General features: G+C 44.2%; 1 protein-coding gene across 1 annotated transcript; it reads right to left on the bottom strand.

Annotated features, from left to right (window-relative positions):
• Positions 1–63: 63 nt before the first annotated feature.
• Positions 64–8,632, bottom strand: slc37a4b (solute carrier family 37 member 4b). The gene is made up of 10 exons (XM_034550179.1): positions 8,362–8,632; positions 7,008–7,512; positions 6,474–6,706; positions 4,581–4,827; positions 2,742–2,894; positions 2,538–2,623; positions 2,335–2,448; positions 2,188–2,253; positions 1,961–2,099; positions 64–1,881 (listed from the first exon to the last, which is right to left on the bottom strand). Exons 2-10 carry the CDS (start codon positions 7,153–7,155, stop codon positions 1,715–1,717), a joined length of 1,353 nt encoding a protein of 450 aa, XP_034406070.1. The 5' UTR covers positions 7,156–7,512; positions 8,362–8,632; the 3' UTR covers positions 64–1,714.
• Positions 8,633–16,673: the final 8,041 nt, after the last annotated feature.

Raw genomic sequence — 16,673 nt, 5'->3', positions numbered from 1 at the left:
ATATCCAAAAGATACTACTTGCTCAAAAAGGCAAACCAACCTCCTTCATGGTTTTGTTTTATTGGTAAAATAGTCTAAAGCAATCTATACCAAAATATGCTTATTCTACATAAACCATAAAAAGCTTTAAATAAAACAAATTAAAACAAATTCTTCGGTATTTCTGTCATATACAGATTATGATGATAACGATGATCGCAGAGCATGCTGATATTGGCCAATGTCAAGGCTCTATTTGATCATGTGACAAACACACACGCCTTAGAAATGAAAGAGGAACGAAGGTGAGCGCTTGTGTGCTTCAAAACAAGTTTTCTTTCCAGAAAGCAGAGACAGACTCACAGGAAGGTGTGTGATACGTTCAACTACCACTAGTAAAATCAAACAAAGTAAACTTCCCATTTATTAGATGTCCAGGGTAAAATCACCAATAATTGGAGTTGTCAAAAGTCACAGATTATTTTTGGAGTTGAGAAAGTTAACGGTATACAATCTAGTGTTATAAGTGGCAGTAATAACACACCTGCCCATCTTTCACGACAGTGTTATTATGGATCTTGTGTATAAAAATAATCCTCTCCTATTACTTAATTTGGGTGAAATAATGAGCCTTTTACAGTTTTGACCATGAGGCGTGCTACGACCTTGGGCACAGTTAGACAAAGAAATGTCTAGAATAGACAGTAAAGATATGAGCAGCATTACACGTTCACTTTATCGCATTGGAATCAGCTCAAACATTCGCTCACTTTCACGTCCATGTTTTTTTTAGTATACAGCCGTCTTAAATGCTAAATGTCTCCACATGAAAGCTACCTCTCGTATTAAGTAAAAGCAATAAAAGGACCGATGTGCAGGATGTATTGGCAGAAATGTGACATAATAATTGTGTTATTAGTATGCAACCAACTGAAAACAATTGTTTGTTAGCTGAGAATGAGCCCTTTAAATCTTGTTGCGTTTCTACAGTAGCCCAGAACGGGTTTTTTCTCATTACCTAAAGGCCATCGTAATTCTCCGACACGCTCGGAAAGGGAGGAAGGAGTAAGCAGGGGAGTGTTCAGTTGGTTGCAATCTGCAACTTCACCACTAGGTGCCACTAAAAACCACACACTGCTCCTCTAAAAGGTTAGCTTGTGATGTGTCGTTACCGTCTAGCATCTTTGTGTTGTTAAATTAGGGATGCACCAATCAGTCCCGATACCAATACTGATACCTGGGCTTTGGGGGTCGGCCCATAGAGAACTGATCCCTTAGCCGTGTTTAATTAGGGAGCTGTGTGGAAGAGACTGGGATCTTATGTGCAAGGTAACACCAGGCTTGACTTGACTTGCAAGACAAAATGTTACAATTAAATATATAAATGTACTGAATTATTATTTTATATCATTATGAATTCTAATAATCATATCAGTTATCAGATGGTCCAATAGTGATAGATATCCAGCTATTTGAGTTAGTATCAGACCAATATCTGACATCGGTGCATCTAGGATTTACGTAAGGAACCGTCTGTCTGTCTGTGTGTGACAAAAGCAGCCGATTGTGAACCTAAAGTGATTTTTCCGAGATTCCGTGGTTTTGTTTGGTCTAATTGGCGTTGTTATATTAATGTGCAGTATTCTGTGTATAAAGAGCCATCAACGGTGCGGGACCGCTGCCCGTCAAGTCACATGACAGGATGTCGTCGGTCGGCTCATTTCAGGACGATACATTAGTCCGTTTTCTCTGCGATCCGTCCCATCTTGGTGCGCATGTTGCGTGCCAGGAAGAAGCCAACGGTGGCGACGGCCATTATCACCTCGGCAACCCAGAAGGCCATGTCCCAGCTGTGTTTCTTGGCGATGGTGCTGAAGGGAAGGCCTGCCATGAAAGCCCCAACTGTAACAAAAAGGAAAAGCTTGTTTGCTCACGCCAACGCGGGTGATACGGGTGTGTCAGCTGGTTAACGTGAATTTACCATTCGCCATCAGAGCGACGACGGCATGAGAGGTTCCACAAAAATTCGAAGGAGCACTTTCACTGGCTATCACCCCGAACAAGGCGATTGGGCCGTAGGAAGAAAATCCAAACATCGCACCGAGGAACAGGATCCAGATCTGTGTAAAGGAGTAAAAACAGTGTGCTTTCCAAAGCTTTCCTTAGATTCAGCAAAGCACATTTTGTTGAGAACATTTTTGAGTGTACCTCTTTCTCTGACACACCAACGAGAACGGAGACAGGATGAAGGGCTTGGACCCAAAGAGGAGCCTCCTGTGCCAACACAATAAGCTCCTATGATACATTTCAATCTGTTTAACACAATAAAAAAAGAAGAAATGAAGTCCCAATTACCTTCGGCATCTCAGATGTGATGGTGACCCTGAAGAGGTACATGGACACACACATACCGGCCATCATGACAAGGAGCAGGCTGTGGCGAGGGTTGCCGTGGGTGCCCAAGCCTCGCTGGAGGAAGTTCAAAGAGAGGATGGTATTGAACCTCGCTCAATAATCCCAGCCATGTTTTGCCTGATCAATCCCAACCCGTTACTCACCCGAGCTACGGCTCGATCAGAGAGGAACCCTGCCGCAAGGCTGCCCACGAAACCGCCCAGCTCTAAGGCACTCATGTAGGTACTCCCTGTGGGAAACAAAGCAGCCGATGTCAGCAACCTTCACCAGTCAGATGGAGTGAAAAACCAGTCAGACGGGATGGATCATTAAAGAAAAAGAAAATAAAAGAAATAAAAGAAGCATACCCATGAGAACAGTCTGGCCTTTTTCCTGCATGAGGAACAGCTGTCCCCAGTCAGTGGCAGCCGTCTTCACCCCGAACACCACCAAGTAGCCCAGAGACAGCACCCACAGGAAAGGGGAGAGGAGGAACTCACTCAGGGTGCTCTCACCGTTGCCTGGGGGGGGTATTTAAAATAACAATGACAATTCCAAAGCATACAGTATACCTTAAATGACACAAATGAATGAGAGACAATAGTTTGATTAAAAGAATAAACATTTATTTAAATGTTTATTCTTTTAATCAATTAATCAATCCCTAACGTGCAAATCCATCTGTTTGGACTGTAAATAGTGGTTCAGGCTTTGGTCAAATAGAAAGACATCGGCCCTTCAACACGTTGGACAACGTGAGCCTCTTGAAGTGAAGGAGCGAGCCCCAACGAGCAGAGATGTGGCATCTTCGGATGATTTAAAAGAATAATGTGAATTGGCAACCTTCGGTGCCCACATTACCTCCGCAGTTAAGACTTCACTTTTCGTTACAGCATCGGTTATCGACGCCTGCTTAGCGAGGCGTGCTGCTCGGCCCTCGCTGTGGTGAGATAGCCGGTGATGGAGGTTGCTGTAGCTTCGCTAACAGCAGCGCTCTGATGTCTGCTTCCTTTAGCATGGCTCGGTAATGCCGCCTCTCCCATGTTTGAAATGTCGAATGGTTTGCCATCTATTCAGGGATTCAGGCATACTCAGGGGTCCTCAAACAAAAGTCTAATATTCCCCTCCCTAATTCCCATTAAGACACAGGTCACGGAGGGATGGATTAGGTGACTTATATTTCACCGTGAACACAAAATTAGAGCGTGGTTGTTATTAATGAGGTACTAAGTGCTCTGCCTGCATGTGGGAGGACATTATTGATGCCAAAAGCACGACTGCCATTAATGACCTCCTGCCTGATCTGCATAGAGACAGGGGTTGAGGGGTTACAGCTGTGTATGACGTTGTAATCCATCACACTCAGGTGGTTAAGTAGCGATCACGGTCGTCATTTGGGAAACACACCCAAAGCCTAGTCTACTCCTGTGTAAATTAAGTTGCTGATTAATTCAACTGAACAATAGACAAACATTGTCAGCCATAATTAACGCTACGGCCTTTCATTATGTAGATTCTGGTGGTCCCTGTGGACATAAAAGGTTGCGTCCGTTAAGAAAACCTCTCATTTTAATATTAACGTCAGTTTTACTTGTGCCACGGCATTCACGCTTTAAAATATTTTTTTTAAGTGTTCATTTGTGAAGGTTTAAAAAAGAAGCTGTATTTAACACCCAGAGCATTAATATAGCAGCAAACCACTATTATTATCTGTGAAGATAGTGGGGTAATGTCTACCTGAGCAGAGTAGAAAGTCATTATTATTATACTCATTGCCGCCAATCTGCAGTGCGCTCATATGGTGATTACAGCTGATAACTCAGCCCCGCCCCCCTCTGGGTCCCCCTTAGGTAAACACCATAGTTTGCACCATTAGACAGATTTTCACAGCCAACTACTTTATGTTCAGTCGGCCAATCTGCGTTTCAAGATTACTTAAATTCATTGCTCCTTCTTATTTTTGTCACTTTGTCACTCTCTCTCTCTCTCTCTCTCTCTCTCTCTCTCTCTCTCTCTCTCTCTCTCTCTCTCTCTCTCTCTCTCTCTCTCTCTCTCTCTCTCTCTCTCTCTCTCTCTCTCTCTCTCTCTCTCTCTCTCTCTCTCTCTCTCTCTCTCTCTCTCTCTCTCTCTCTCTCTCTCTCTCTCTCTCTCTCTCTCTCTCTCTCTCTCTCTCTCTCTCTCTCTCTCTCTCTCTCTCTCTCTCTCTCCTCCCTTAGACCCCTTCTTGGCCGCTGCCTCAATGCTGGGCAGGCCCACGTCCTTCGGCTCGTTCTTTATGAACACCACACAAACAATCGAGAAGGAGGCGCAGAAGAGCCCCGACATGGTCAGGATGGTCCTCCAGTCGTAGTACTGCAGGAGCACCGTGGCCAGGATCGGACCCAGACTACCGGCCAGGTTCATACTGCAGGACAGCACAGACCACCATGTTCCAAACTGGGAGGGCTCAAACCACTGGTGGGAAAAGAGACGCAAGGAGAAAACAAAGCAGAGGATGGTCAACTTTCCCAAAATCCGTCTTATTAGAGCCTGAGCACTGACCATGTCCGGCCAGCGAAGGCCCTTATTATTCTTTCGTCTTCTGCCAATTCAACTGCCTTTTTGGGGGCTTTATCATATCCCGAAACTTAAATGTGTCATGCATATCAGGACTGGTGAACTTTTTTTTTTATTTTAGGAGTCTCGCATTTGGATATAAAGAAATGGCTCTATAGAGCCCCCTAGATTTGTTTTTCCGTTTGAAAGCCCACACTAATCAACCCCTATGACCGATTGACACATGTCCAGTTCCGTCTGCTCTACAAAAAAGTACATACAGGTCATGGTAAAACGCTGATCATTAATATCTCCGCCAGGAGAATCATGCAATCACTCTGGTGTATGAGTTTGAGAGTGAGTGTGTGTACGTCTGCGTCCGTCCACGGCAAATCTCCCGTTCTGCTGCAGCAAACTGAAACATATTTGGGGTGCCCTGTTATGGCTGCATGCTAAAAGACCTCTTGCGGTTGCGGGCGACTCAAGCTTTCTCAAAAGACCTTTTATTGCCTGTTCCATCACTCCTCGCTCACTACTCTTAACCGGCCAATTTTGGGCTGTAATCATTCAATCCAACACTACAGCAGAGGTCATTGCAGACACACTTGGCAGAGATCACCTTTGTATTTTAATTGTCTTTCACAGGCTGAAATAGCACACACAAAATAATTTGTTCGACCTAATAATCAACAAACGTTTGCATTTTCAGCACTTTCTTTTGCCAAGATTTTTTAATTATTTTATAAATTAACTGCTGGTGTACCAATGGCATCAAATGCACATGCCCACAAGATGTACCACAGCTGAAGGCAGCCATGAGCATTCCTCACGCAGCATACCCGACGGAGTAACCAGTAACTTGAGAATCCACTTGGCACATACTTAAGAACAGCCCTCGCTGAATCTACACCATGCCGATCCTCAGTGTGCCGATGTTAACTCGGCTCCGAGGAACCGGAGCTACAGAAGCCATGGCAAAACCAGGGAAGACTTGGAGCCATTATCAGCCGGTGAACTCTCTCGAGACAAGGGAAACACCTTTTGGTCAAAGTTGCTTTTCTTTCGGAAAGATCTGCTGAGGATCTTCTATAAATACTTTTCTCCTGTAATCTGATCCCCTTCGGCACGCTGACCACATGCCAAATCCTATTTATTCCCTCACCTTTCGAGCACTGCTAATTTTTAAAAAGGCAGCTTCTCAGGAGCCTCGGGTCGACCCTGAGCCCAGAACGAGTCGGGGTCTGCGTTTTCAGAATCCAGCTCCCCCTCTGCAATGCAAGCCATTCCCAGAACTTTATGATCCAAAAAGCGGTTTGTGCATGAGGTCTGCCATTATTTTTATTACACTCTCACTCTCTCTCTCTCTCTCACAGCGCAGGGAGAGAATACGGACAACATGTCAGTAGCAGGTGGTTTCCACACTCCGGGTTTGCACCCCTTTCACCAGCTGCTTGTCAGGCGGCGCGAGCGGGACCTGCTTTTGCTCGGAACCTTTTCGCTAAGTAATACCGTCCCTGTGTCGCACGTGGACACAGGGACGGTATTACCTTGCGGCGCGGTATTACCTTGCGCAGCACTTTCCCACACGGGGGCCAGCCGCAGCCTTGTCCCAGGCCGTTGACGAACCAGAGCAGGGAGAACATGGGGACGGTGGAGGACCAGGAGAAGGCCACGTTGATGCCGCCCACCAGAAAGAGGCCGATCGAGAAGAGCCAGCGGGCGCTGATCTGGTCTGACAGCACGCCGCTGATGAACTTACTGATGGCGTAGGCCATGGTCTGGCTGCTGGTGATCAGCCCTGCAGAAACACAATGAAGGTTGCTGGTAAAAAGCAATGTACAAAGAGAGAGACTGTTGCTTTGAACCCACGAAAAGCAACCAAAGATGGATGAGACTTCACTGCCAATGATATAAAACCAGTAGGCCTTAACAGACACTAAACATAGGTAGGGGTGACAATTCCAAAATATCAAAGAGCTAACGCCGTTGCACTGCGCATGGATAGTAAGCTAAATAAACCAGAAACAACGCAGACCCAACGATTGCTTGGGCAAAAACTATTTCACCGAACAAACAAAATCAAAATGCTGCCGTCTCACCCAAGTCGTCCTTGTCCAGTTCGATCTCCTCCATCACTGAGGGCATGACGAAGGAGAAGGTCTTCCTGTTAAAGAAATACAGCGAGTAGCCGAAGAACATGCAGAAGAAGATGGTTGCGCGATAATAGCCGTAGCCTGTGGCCCCCATGGTTGCACTTGGTTCCCGAAAGCACAGACGCACAACTTCTGGGTGAAAATAAAGACGAGAAGTATTTCCTTTGGGTCTTGTATTTGGGTCCAATCGAGCGGAGAGTGTTGCGTCGTGGGGACTGTTGCTGGTAGTAAGAAAAGAAAGTACACGCTATAGACTACTTGTTTGCACTGGGACGGTGCAGACAAAACGCAGCATTGGCGCGCTGATTAAATCTTCTCCATAAGGACACACGCTCTTTGACAAGCTCTCTTCTTGCAGGCTGGAAGCTCCGTCTGTCTCATCTGAGAGGCTGCTGCTTGTCGAGCTCGAGGACAGAGGTGGGAGGGCGGGGGTGGGGAACCTTACACCGGCCTGAAAATGAAAACACCAGAATAAATAACAGCAAATTATTACGACAGATATTTGTGTAAAAGGGCAGATATTTAGCACATGGACCCTTTACTTTGAAAACGTGGATAAAAGATAGTTGAATGATTGTATATTTGGACACAACATATGATGTATAATAAGAAGACACAAGTCTTCATGAATAAACTTCTTCTCATAGCAATGTGCCCCCCCCCCACCCCACACACACACACACACACACACACAGGTGTTGTGCTGCTGTGTGTAAGTCAGTTGACCCCCAGCAACTTCACAAAGTTGAACGCTCCTCGGGTGTCTGTATGTGGGGGCGGGCTCTCCAGTCAGCTACCCCGAAAATACCCGGTGCCCAACAGGGAACTCACGTGATCAGAGGTCGTTTGTAGCCTCTTATTTTTAAATATAAAACAGAAGTACGAGGACCTCAAATGGTCTGTAAGGTTATCCTTTCCAATCATAAATCAGCCACATTCAGCTCCGTGTTCAATTTGAGACGATACACCGTAGCGTTACGTGCACGACTTGACCTCTCTGACGGAGGCCCGACACAGACGACAACATGGCACACTTGCCAATGCACTGATAAACTCATTGAACAGGACCATTGTTGTGCTCCTGCCGCTGTTACACCCCCCCCCCCTCTCAGTTAGTCAACTAACGACCCTCGTGGCGGCGAACTAAACTGCGGAGCTGCGGTCCTGTTATTCGCGTGTCGTTCGGGGCTTTAACGTGACCAAATGCCGACATGAAGCGAGACGTATCGACATGCCGGTTACCGTCTCCCCTGACACGGTGAATGAGGGGCGGGGGGGGGGGGGGCGTGAGGCTGGTTACCTTTCATTCGCGACCCTCTCGCCGATCCCATCCATGCGACAAAAAAAAAAAAAAAAAAGGACGACGCGCGTTCATGAATCTGCAGCTCGTGAGCGCGTCACCGTGACCACGAACCAGCGCGCACTGCTGTCGTTTCAAACGTTGCACCGCGGAACGCCGCCAGGAGTACTCCGTGTAAAATGTGCGACTTTGACCGTGTAATTCCTCACGGCGCGGAGTGCTGCGGGATCTGCAGAATAAACTCCGGCATCGTCTACGTTCTTGTCTATGTAAAGATAGATCTATTATGAAAGCTCCGCATTTAGCTCACCACTGCCATCCTCTGGCGGTTTTGCTGGAGAAAGCAAAGATGATGTCTGACTGCTTGAACATTTTTTTTTGTGAAAGTCAAAGCAGGGGAGTCCGAGCCACTTTTGCCAGCTGGAACGATGCTGCATCAGGTCACCTTCAAAGCCCAAAGCGTGTAGCACTGCTGGAAGAAAAGGCCAACTTTAGTCTCGCGTGTGTTTGTAAGACCTCACAAGTGGGATGTCCTCGAACGCAACTTCTGGGGCCTGTCTGGCAAAGGAGGATTAATGAGGTTTTGAGAGGTAAATAGTGCTGAGAGGACAAACTTAAAGCTCTACCAGATATGCCACAAAATAAATTAAACATTTAACAATGACATTTTTTTAAACGGTTCCCAGGAGATCTGATCTGTGTGCAGCCCACGGTGGCAGCGAAAGAAGAATGCAGAGGAACTGTGAGAGTGTCTGTTGTTAATGTGTAACAGTCCTTTGAGAGGCCTATACACTAAAACAATGTTAATTATAAAGTGTGAGTCATGTGACGGGTAGCTTAGCTTAGCACAATGACAGCATGTGACCGACACTTTACATTCTGAGAGAACTGTACAGTGTATACATTTCACGCTCACACGGTGTCCTATATACAGACGACACACTTAATTCTCAGCTGGTTATATGCACAGGAAAAGTGACAAAAGTCCGTTTGAGTTTTAACCTTTGAAATTGAATTGGCAGTGAAGAGCATTAGAGTGTCTTGATGTCCTGGACACAAAATACAAAAACGCAGTAGCTACGTAGGTTAGTAGTATATAGTACAACGACTTCAGAGATTCACACAGAATGGGGAGGTAAAGTGCACCAACAGGGAGTTGTTTCAGACACAGGCCAGGACCCTGAAACAGCTGAATGGAATTCCACTTTCTTTTTTATTACTTTACACCTGTGCTTTTCCTACAGTGACCAGTGTCAAAATGTCTGTTCGGAATTTCGTTTGCTTCACGTTTTATTTGCCGCATTACTCTCTTAAGTGATAGCTGTTATACAGTATGTGGCTTTTAGAGTATCCTTTTTATGTTGATGTTGATGTAATTAGTGCTCTGGTGCTGTTAGTAAGCTGTTTTGTGAATCATGACTCACTGTCTAAAATATGTTTTTATCCATGATGGCATCCCACAAACTGGTCATCAAATACAATTCCTTAAGAAGTTCTTTCAGCCCAAAACATGTAAATTAGCTCCCGTAACTAATAAACTATATATAATGACCAATTCCTCATTGGCAGTCAGAAGGGCCCAACCACTGTCCACCTACACCCTCAGACCTATATCATAGTAGATGGAGATTAGTGGCCTAAGAAACAATAACTAAAACACCTGGTGCCGGTGCATTACCAATGTAGAGAGTAGGATTCAGATCTCGTCTTTGCATAAACTCTTCTCCAGCAGATGGAGCTAAAGGAACATGTGTTATTTGTGGTGGATGTATTAGGCCTTTACAGAAGGACATATTGATGTTTGAATATGTATTATGACAGAACAGGTGAATAATCTGGAAGAAAGTAGATGTACATTGCAGTCGGCTTTATGCAGATAAAATGACTGAATCATGCTTTTTTTGGTCTGTTGTCGTCCAGTGTCAAAGTTGTGCTTGTTAGTTTGAGTGTTCTGTGTTATTCACTGTGAATGTGATCAAGCTGACCAGACATCTCTTTCTCTCAAGGAGACAGCACCATTTTGAAGACACAAGGTGTTCCCCTTCCACTCGTCTCCGCTCTGTAACCCACAGAGGGGATGCATTGATCGTCTGTGAGTGACAGCCAGCCCTATCCACAGAGGGTTCACTTCCCGGCGTCAAATAACACATTGGTTGTTCTTTATAATACAAAATGTACACAATTTATGTGCTGGTGAACCTGGACGCAACAGTTTTTTTGGACACTATTGCAATGACACAACCTACATACATACCTCATCCTGGTTTTAAATTATTCAAGACACTGCCCCATGGCAGTGTTGTGTAATGAATTAAAGATTTACTCCCAAATGACAGAAAACTGCTTGGATTTAAAGGAAGAAGCATGAGAACATCAAAGCGAGCTCGGACAACATCCAAGACAGGATCTTAGGACTGATGAGGAGACCTCATGTAGTTACCTCAACTGCCTCGGCCATGGGGCTTTGAACATGCAAGTAGTTTTTGCCACGCTTCCATCTTGGGAAACCAGAAGACATCACAAGCGTCACACTTTTCTTAAAAAATGTGGCCTTCAGCTGTTGTGGCCGTGACTGGAGGAAAGGGAAGAAGATGGAAGCTCCAAAAGTCTTTGATATTTTTTTTTCCAGAGAGAGAGAGTGAGAGTGATCTGTGATTACTTTCCTGACTAATTTGGGTTTGGTAGTCACCTTTGTGTTAGATTAGATAGTGGAGTAACAACATGTAACAAGCCCCCGCCTAAATGAATTCATTTTGGGGAAAAAATGTAATTTGTAATTGTTTTAGTGTTCCGAAAAAGTCTACGAGCAATATGCATTTAATAATGGCTGGATCTGCGTTGTATTACTGTCGGGCTAAAGATGTAATGACGTATCTTTTGTTTCTTCTCCTCCTGCATTAACAGTCTGCTTCCTGCCATCCGTAAAAGAGAAATTGATCTCAGTGAGGCTACCCGGTTACAGGTGCTCAGTACAGAGCATATCTATGGCCTCCACGCAGCTCTCAACATAGCGCCGGCTACATCTAACAGTGCAAACATCGGCAGCGGTGCTTGCAGAGCTAACGGTGTTTGCGGAAGGGGGAACCAGAGGGTGCACTGTTGGTCGGGACAATGTTCGTTAATATATTGATGATCTCTGTTTACGTATGTCTGTCTAAATGCTCACTTGAATAACCAGTATAAGAGAAGTAATGAGTCTCGCATCATGGCACCTGTCCAGATGAACCACATAGGGAGGTGGGGGAGTTACTCCGCTCATTCAGTGGACTCCTACCAACAGCCATCAGGGTTTCCTAGTGAGAGGGACAGGCCACAGTGCAGGAATAAGCTCCGCATCCCAATTAATGTATCAAACTCAGCCCCTGCTGCTTGGGACTTGGCAGGGCCATTACAACTCCCCGTCCTTCCCTTTCTCTCTATCTCCTTGCTCTGGACGAGGATGCCCCCCCTGGGGTTACTCTTATTTCCCAAAGATCCAATTTCACCCGTGTGCAGCACTGCGTCAGCGACGCTGTCGAGAAAATGTCACGCGTTCTCACCTCTTTTCTCTTGCAATCAATTCATTTTCATCTCCATCGTGTTTTGGAGGAAATTGGTGCAGACTTCACAAGGTAGAATTCAAATATATATCGGCCAAGCGTGAGGGGGGAAATACACAATGCTCTCCTCTATGGAAATTGGAATACGAGGATGTATGTGTCCAGGGGTGGGTTATGCAAATGTTTTGTTGAGAGCACTTTTTAATGTATCAAATACAAAAAAAAAAAAAAAAAAAAATCTGTGTTCATGCAATATTTATGAAAAGTGAAGCGTCTTTCTCCTGCATCAAAGGCAGATGGACTCACTATGCAATCGATACCTCCCAAAGGCAGCGCCCACACCTCCACTTTGCCACCCAAAGCTGCGGGGCAGAGACCAATGGGAAGTGAGGGAGCATGATCACAGGTGCCGAGGCAAAAATAAATAAATAAAAATACACAAGTAGAGATGGAAATTTAATAAAAATGGAAATTTCTCTCAAGAGTTCGAAGAAGCAATTTGAGGATCTGCAGAGCAATGTTTAATTGGATGGTATAAGCGAGCTGATGGTCTGTGTTGATTGTTTATTGAATGGAGGCAGCAGGACTTGCTATAAGGTTCCTGAGCTATTAAACCCCGGTGTGCTCGTCCTGGACATTGGATTGCATACCAACCGATGACACGTCTAGAGAGGATTGTCGCGTTTCTCTCTACAGATATTGTAATCCACGATAAACAGGAAGCACAATCATGATTAGGCCGCCATTACTGCATAGTTGCACCATCATAAATTAGTTAACCATTGTTAAACTATGCAGAAGAAATCCAAAGGTTTGGCACAAGTATTATGTAGATTTGAACAGAATAAATTAACGCGTGGACCGGCGTGGGAGCGAAATGATAGTGCGGAATAATAATAGACACATCCGGACCCACTTTGTCACACACTCACGAAGCATAAGTCATAACCGTCTCTCATATCAACTCAGGCTTCGCGCTTTAGTTCCCCATTCATGAAGCAGTGAAATGTATACAGGAGGAACATTTCCTCGACACCAGTTCAGAAATCGTACATTTCCATTGTGGTATAATTACCATGTGAAGTCACAGCGTGTTCCCGTTACAATGATTGAACAAGGGGGGGTACTTTAAATGTCGGTGCAGAGTAGGGCCTCATCCTGTTGTACATGCAAGGGAGTATGTTAGCAGTGCTGCTGAGGATGAATGTCACACAAACTCCTTTTGTCACGTCCGGGCAGACACAGGACACAAATGCAGGGTCTTCCAGGAAACGTTGTCCTTATTTGTAAGACTGACTCTCCACAAGGTCAAAAAGGAAGATGCAGGACTATGAAAGATCATCAAAAGAAAACAAAGATCACTCCAATTTGAGGAAAACAAAAACGCTCCTTAAAAACTGGAGGCACTATGAAAGATTATCTAAACCAAAAATCACTCAGTACGGAGGAAACAAAGGACTATGAAAACTTTAACAATACACCTAAATCTAAGACACAAAAACTTACAAACTCAAAATCACTCTCTGGGAGGAATCCAATGAAAAACGGAAAAGATGGCTTGGTATTTCAAAACTCGGTGACGTGGCAAAGCTAGAGGGACCGCACGGACAGAAACAAACACACTGGCACAGAACAAGGGGAAACGCCGACTATAAGTACACATGAGGGAAGTGGAGACAGGTGGACACAATCAGAAATCAGGGAAGACAATCAGACAGGTGACACATGAGGAAGGGCAAGGAACCTGAAACGAGAGGAGAGTTACTACTTCAAAATAAAACAGGAAATGACAAGACAAGAAAACCCAACAAAATAAAACAAACCCAACAACTTCACCGCGGTGCGACACCTTTCTTGAACTAACACATTAAACCTGCTCTCCGTCCGTCAGTAGAGAGCTGACATTTGTGGAAGTGCTTCCTCTAAAAGGAACTAATTTCCCCCACCTACATTGTCACACTTTGAAAAAAATACATCTGAAAAGTAGAAAACATTTGAAAATGTGTATTTGAACCTAGCATGACGTCTCTCTGCTCTCTGAAGTCTACAACAGCCAGGCTAGGGGCTCAAGCTAGTCGTGTCCATTTAATTAAATAGCAACAGAAGACATGTTTTATGTAGAGCCGGTCTAGACCATACTGAAAGAGACACAACATTTACCCCCTGAGCAAGCTTTTGGGTGACTGCGGCAAGGAAAAGCTCTACTTAAAACATTAATAAAGAGCATCTTCCCTGATGGAGCTTTTTCATTTTATTCCATCACCCTCAGTCTTTCAAGTAAAATGTGTTTCCACTTATTTGAATACTATAACAAATAATGTAATGACAAACGTTAAATTAATCTCATTTAATAAAATAATCTCACAAAGTAAATTCTAATACTTAACCCATTGATTGCATTACATCCCAGCACATTAGTAAAAGCTCAAGGTCAAAAAACAGTGTGGAATTTAATATACTTAATAAAAAAAAAGAAAAATATTTACTCATTATTCACTTTACATTTTATCCTGATTGCGTCTTCTGATCAATTTAAAAGACTAACAAGGAAAGAGGCACAACGGGCACATTGTAAATGAAGGCAATCATTCCCCTGTCCTCATCACTATTTGTTAAAGGTCTTGTGCGGAGGGAGCGCTGGGACAACTGTTCACATGCCGTCTGGAAGTAAGAAACTCATGTCATCATGAAACATGAGTGATTGTAACAGTGAATAAAGACCCGTCTGGCTTCACAGGAACAGTGTTGTTCCTTAATTTCCTTTTCCTCCATCTCTGTGTTCTGTTGGCTTTAGCTACCATCTCTATCTTTTTAATCTGTTTTCACTGCTGAATCACTTTGACATCCTAGATAGACCCTCAGACTCTTCCGTCTGCTTCACTCTGAAATAGCTTAGTTAGTGACAGTGTGGGCTCCGATCGTAGCTTTGACAGCTTGACAGGGGCACAGCAGGGGCAGGGCTTAGTGAAGGGTCAGTTATGATATCAACTCTGCATCACAGAAAGAAGAAGGACACTTATGCAGCTAAATTAACACAACATGAGTCTCCATAAGAAAGAGCACCCTCGAGCCAAAAGGCAAAGAAATTCAAAGTTAATCACTCTGGTTTGAACTGATAGGATAGGATGTGCTCATCGAGGTTGGAGAGATCAGGCAGCGGACAAAAACAAGGAAGAAACAATGCCATGATTGAAAAAATAAACAACAACTAACAATCAGGAGGATAAATGCAAACTGGTACAAAACTGCCAACATAACTGACGATAACCCGACGAAGAACTAGAGACCTGGACTGGTAGAAATAGGGACTGAGTGATGGGGAAGTGGGAACAGGTGGGCAGGAGTCCGGGCAACTACTGGGCTAACGAGAGACTGGTGAAACTAATGAGGGCGGAGCTGTCAAATAAAGAGGATCGACACAAATACATTAAATTAATACAATAATAAGTACATTTATCAGTTCTTTCAGGGATACTTATGTCCCAATACATTGAGTTACAACTGATAAAGGTTACCGCAAAAGCGTAGCACCCAGCCTCCTCAGGTAAACAATGTTAGCTCTGTCAGCACCTGGCGGCTACCAGCGCTGTAAACAGTGTCTCTACGTCACTCCTCCACATATGGTAACACCGTAATCCAAGATGGCGACAGGGGGAAATTGTCAAACTCAAGGCTTCACAATGGCAGTGGGTGGGTGAAGTCAAGATGACTACATCCACTTCCTATATACAGTCTATGGTCAGCATCTTTGCCGTAGTGTGCACTGTTAGCGCTGTTAGCACTGTTAGCACCGTAAACTGCGAGCCGCCGGCTTAGCCGTCGACGTTGAGAAGCATTCGAATGCTCCCAAACTCGTAAAAAGCTTCTTTACTGTTGTCATTTTGGGGCTTGAAGAACTTGTAAATCAGACTGCAACTAATATAGGATAATGGCAGTGCAATGTGTTGTGCAGTAACTCATCGCTACTCCTGCAGGCCAGAGCCACACCTGCAGCTTCCACTTTGGCATCTTTCTGCTACTTCTTTCAGTTAAAAAAAAAGTGACTTTTGTTCTTCATGTAATTTATGAGACTTCAATTTAGGGAAGAACAATCCCAGACAAAAAAAAGCCAAAAGACTAAGAGTAAAAGTAGTGATAACATAAAAAAATACAAATATTAAAAAAGAACACAAACAAGACAAGAGGATATGCATTTGTTTGCAAACAGTGTGAAAAAGCACAGATTGTGCATGAATGACAGCACAGAAAGTGAAATAATATTAATCTTTAATCCTAAATTAATTCCTGCTCACCTGTCAGTGGCGAAAGCCTTTTGGTTAAAGCTTTCAAGAAGGTGCCTATTTTGTTGTCAAGAGCATTATTGAAGTAAAATGCCGCTTCCTGTATATTGGGTCTCCCTACTGTGTACCGTGATGGCGTCTTTGCATTAGCAGGAACAATTTCAGAAGCATCTAGTCCTGTTCGTATACAGTCATTGCCCTCTGGATCAATTCCGCTCCCATAAACAAACAGGAACTCATTAATTTCCCAATGCTGCGCTCTTTAAGGGAGTTGGAACCGTACCAACCATACTGTGTTACCTTTAGAAATGCAAAATGGCATTCAAACAAGAGGAGGTTTTGTGCACTATTCTTTATCTGAATAATGTATTGACATGTTGTGCAACCTATGTCGTTTTTGCCAGATCAGCTCCACAATAATACAGGCTCTTTTATAAAGTGTGTACGCACAGAGGGCTCATAATAGTCATAGCTTTTAAAATATTTTTTTAGA

This window comes from Cyclopterus lumpus, chromosome 14 (genome assembly GCF_009769545.1).
Source record: "Cyclopterus lumpus isolate fCycLum1 chromosome 14, fCycLum1.pri, whole genome shotgun sequence".
Classification (NCBI taxonomy): domain Eukaryota; kingdom Metazoa; phylum Chordata; class Actinopteri; order Perciformes; family Cyclopteridae; genus Cyclopterus; species Cyclopterus lumpus.
Note: the sequence above shows the minus strand (reverse complement) of the source record. Positions and strands in the feature narration are given on the sequence as shown.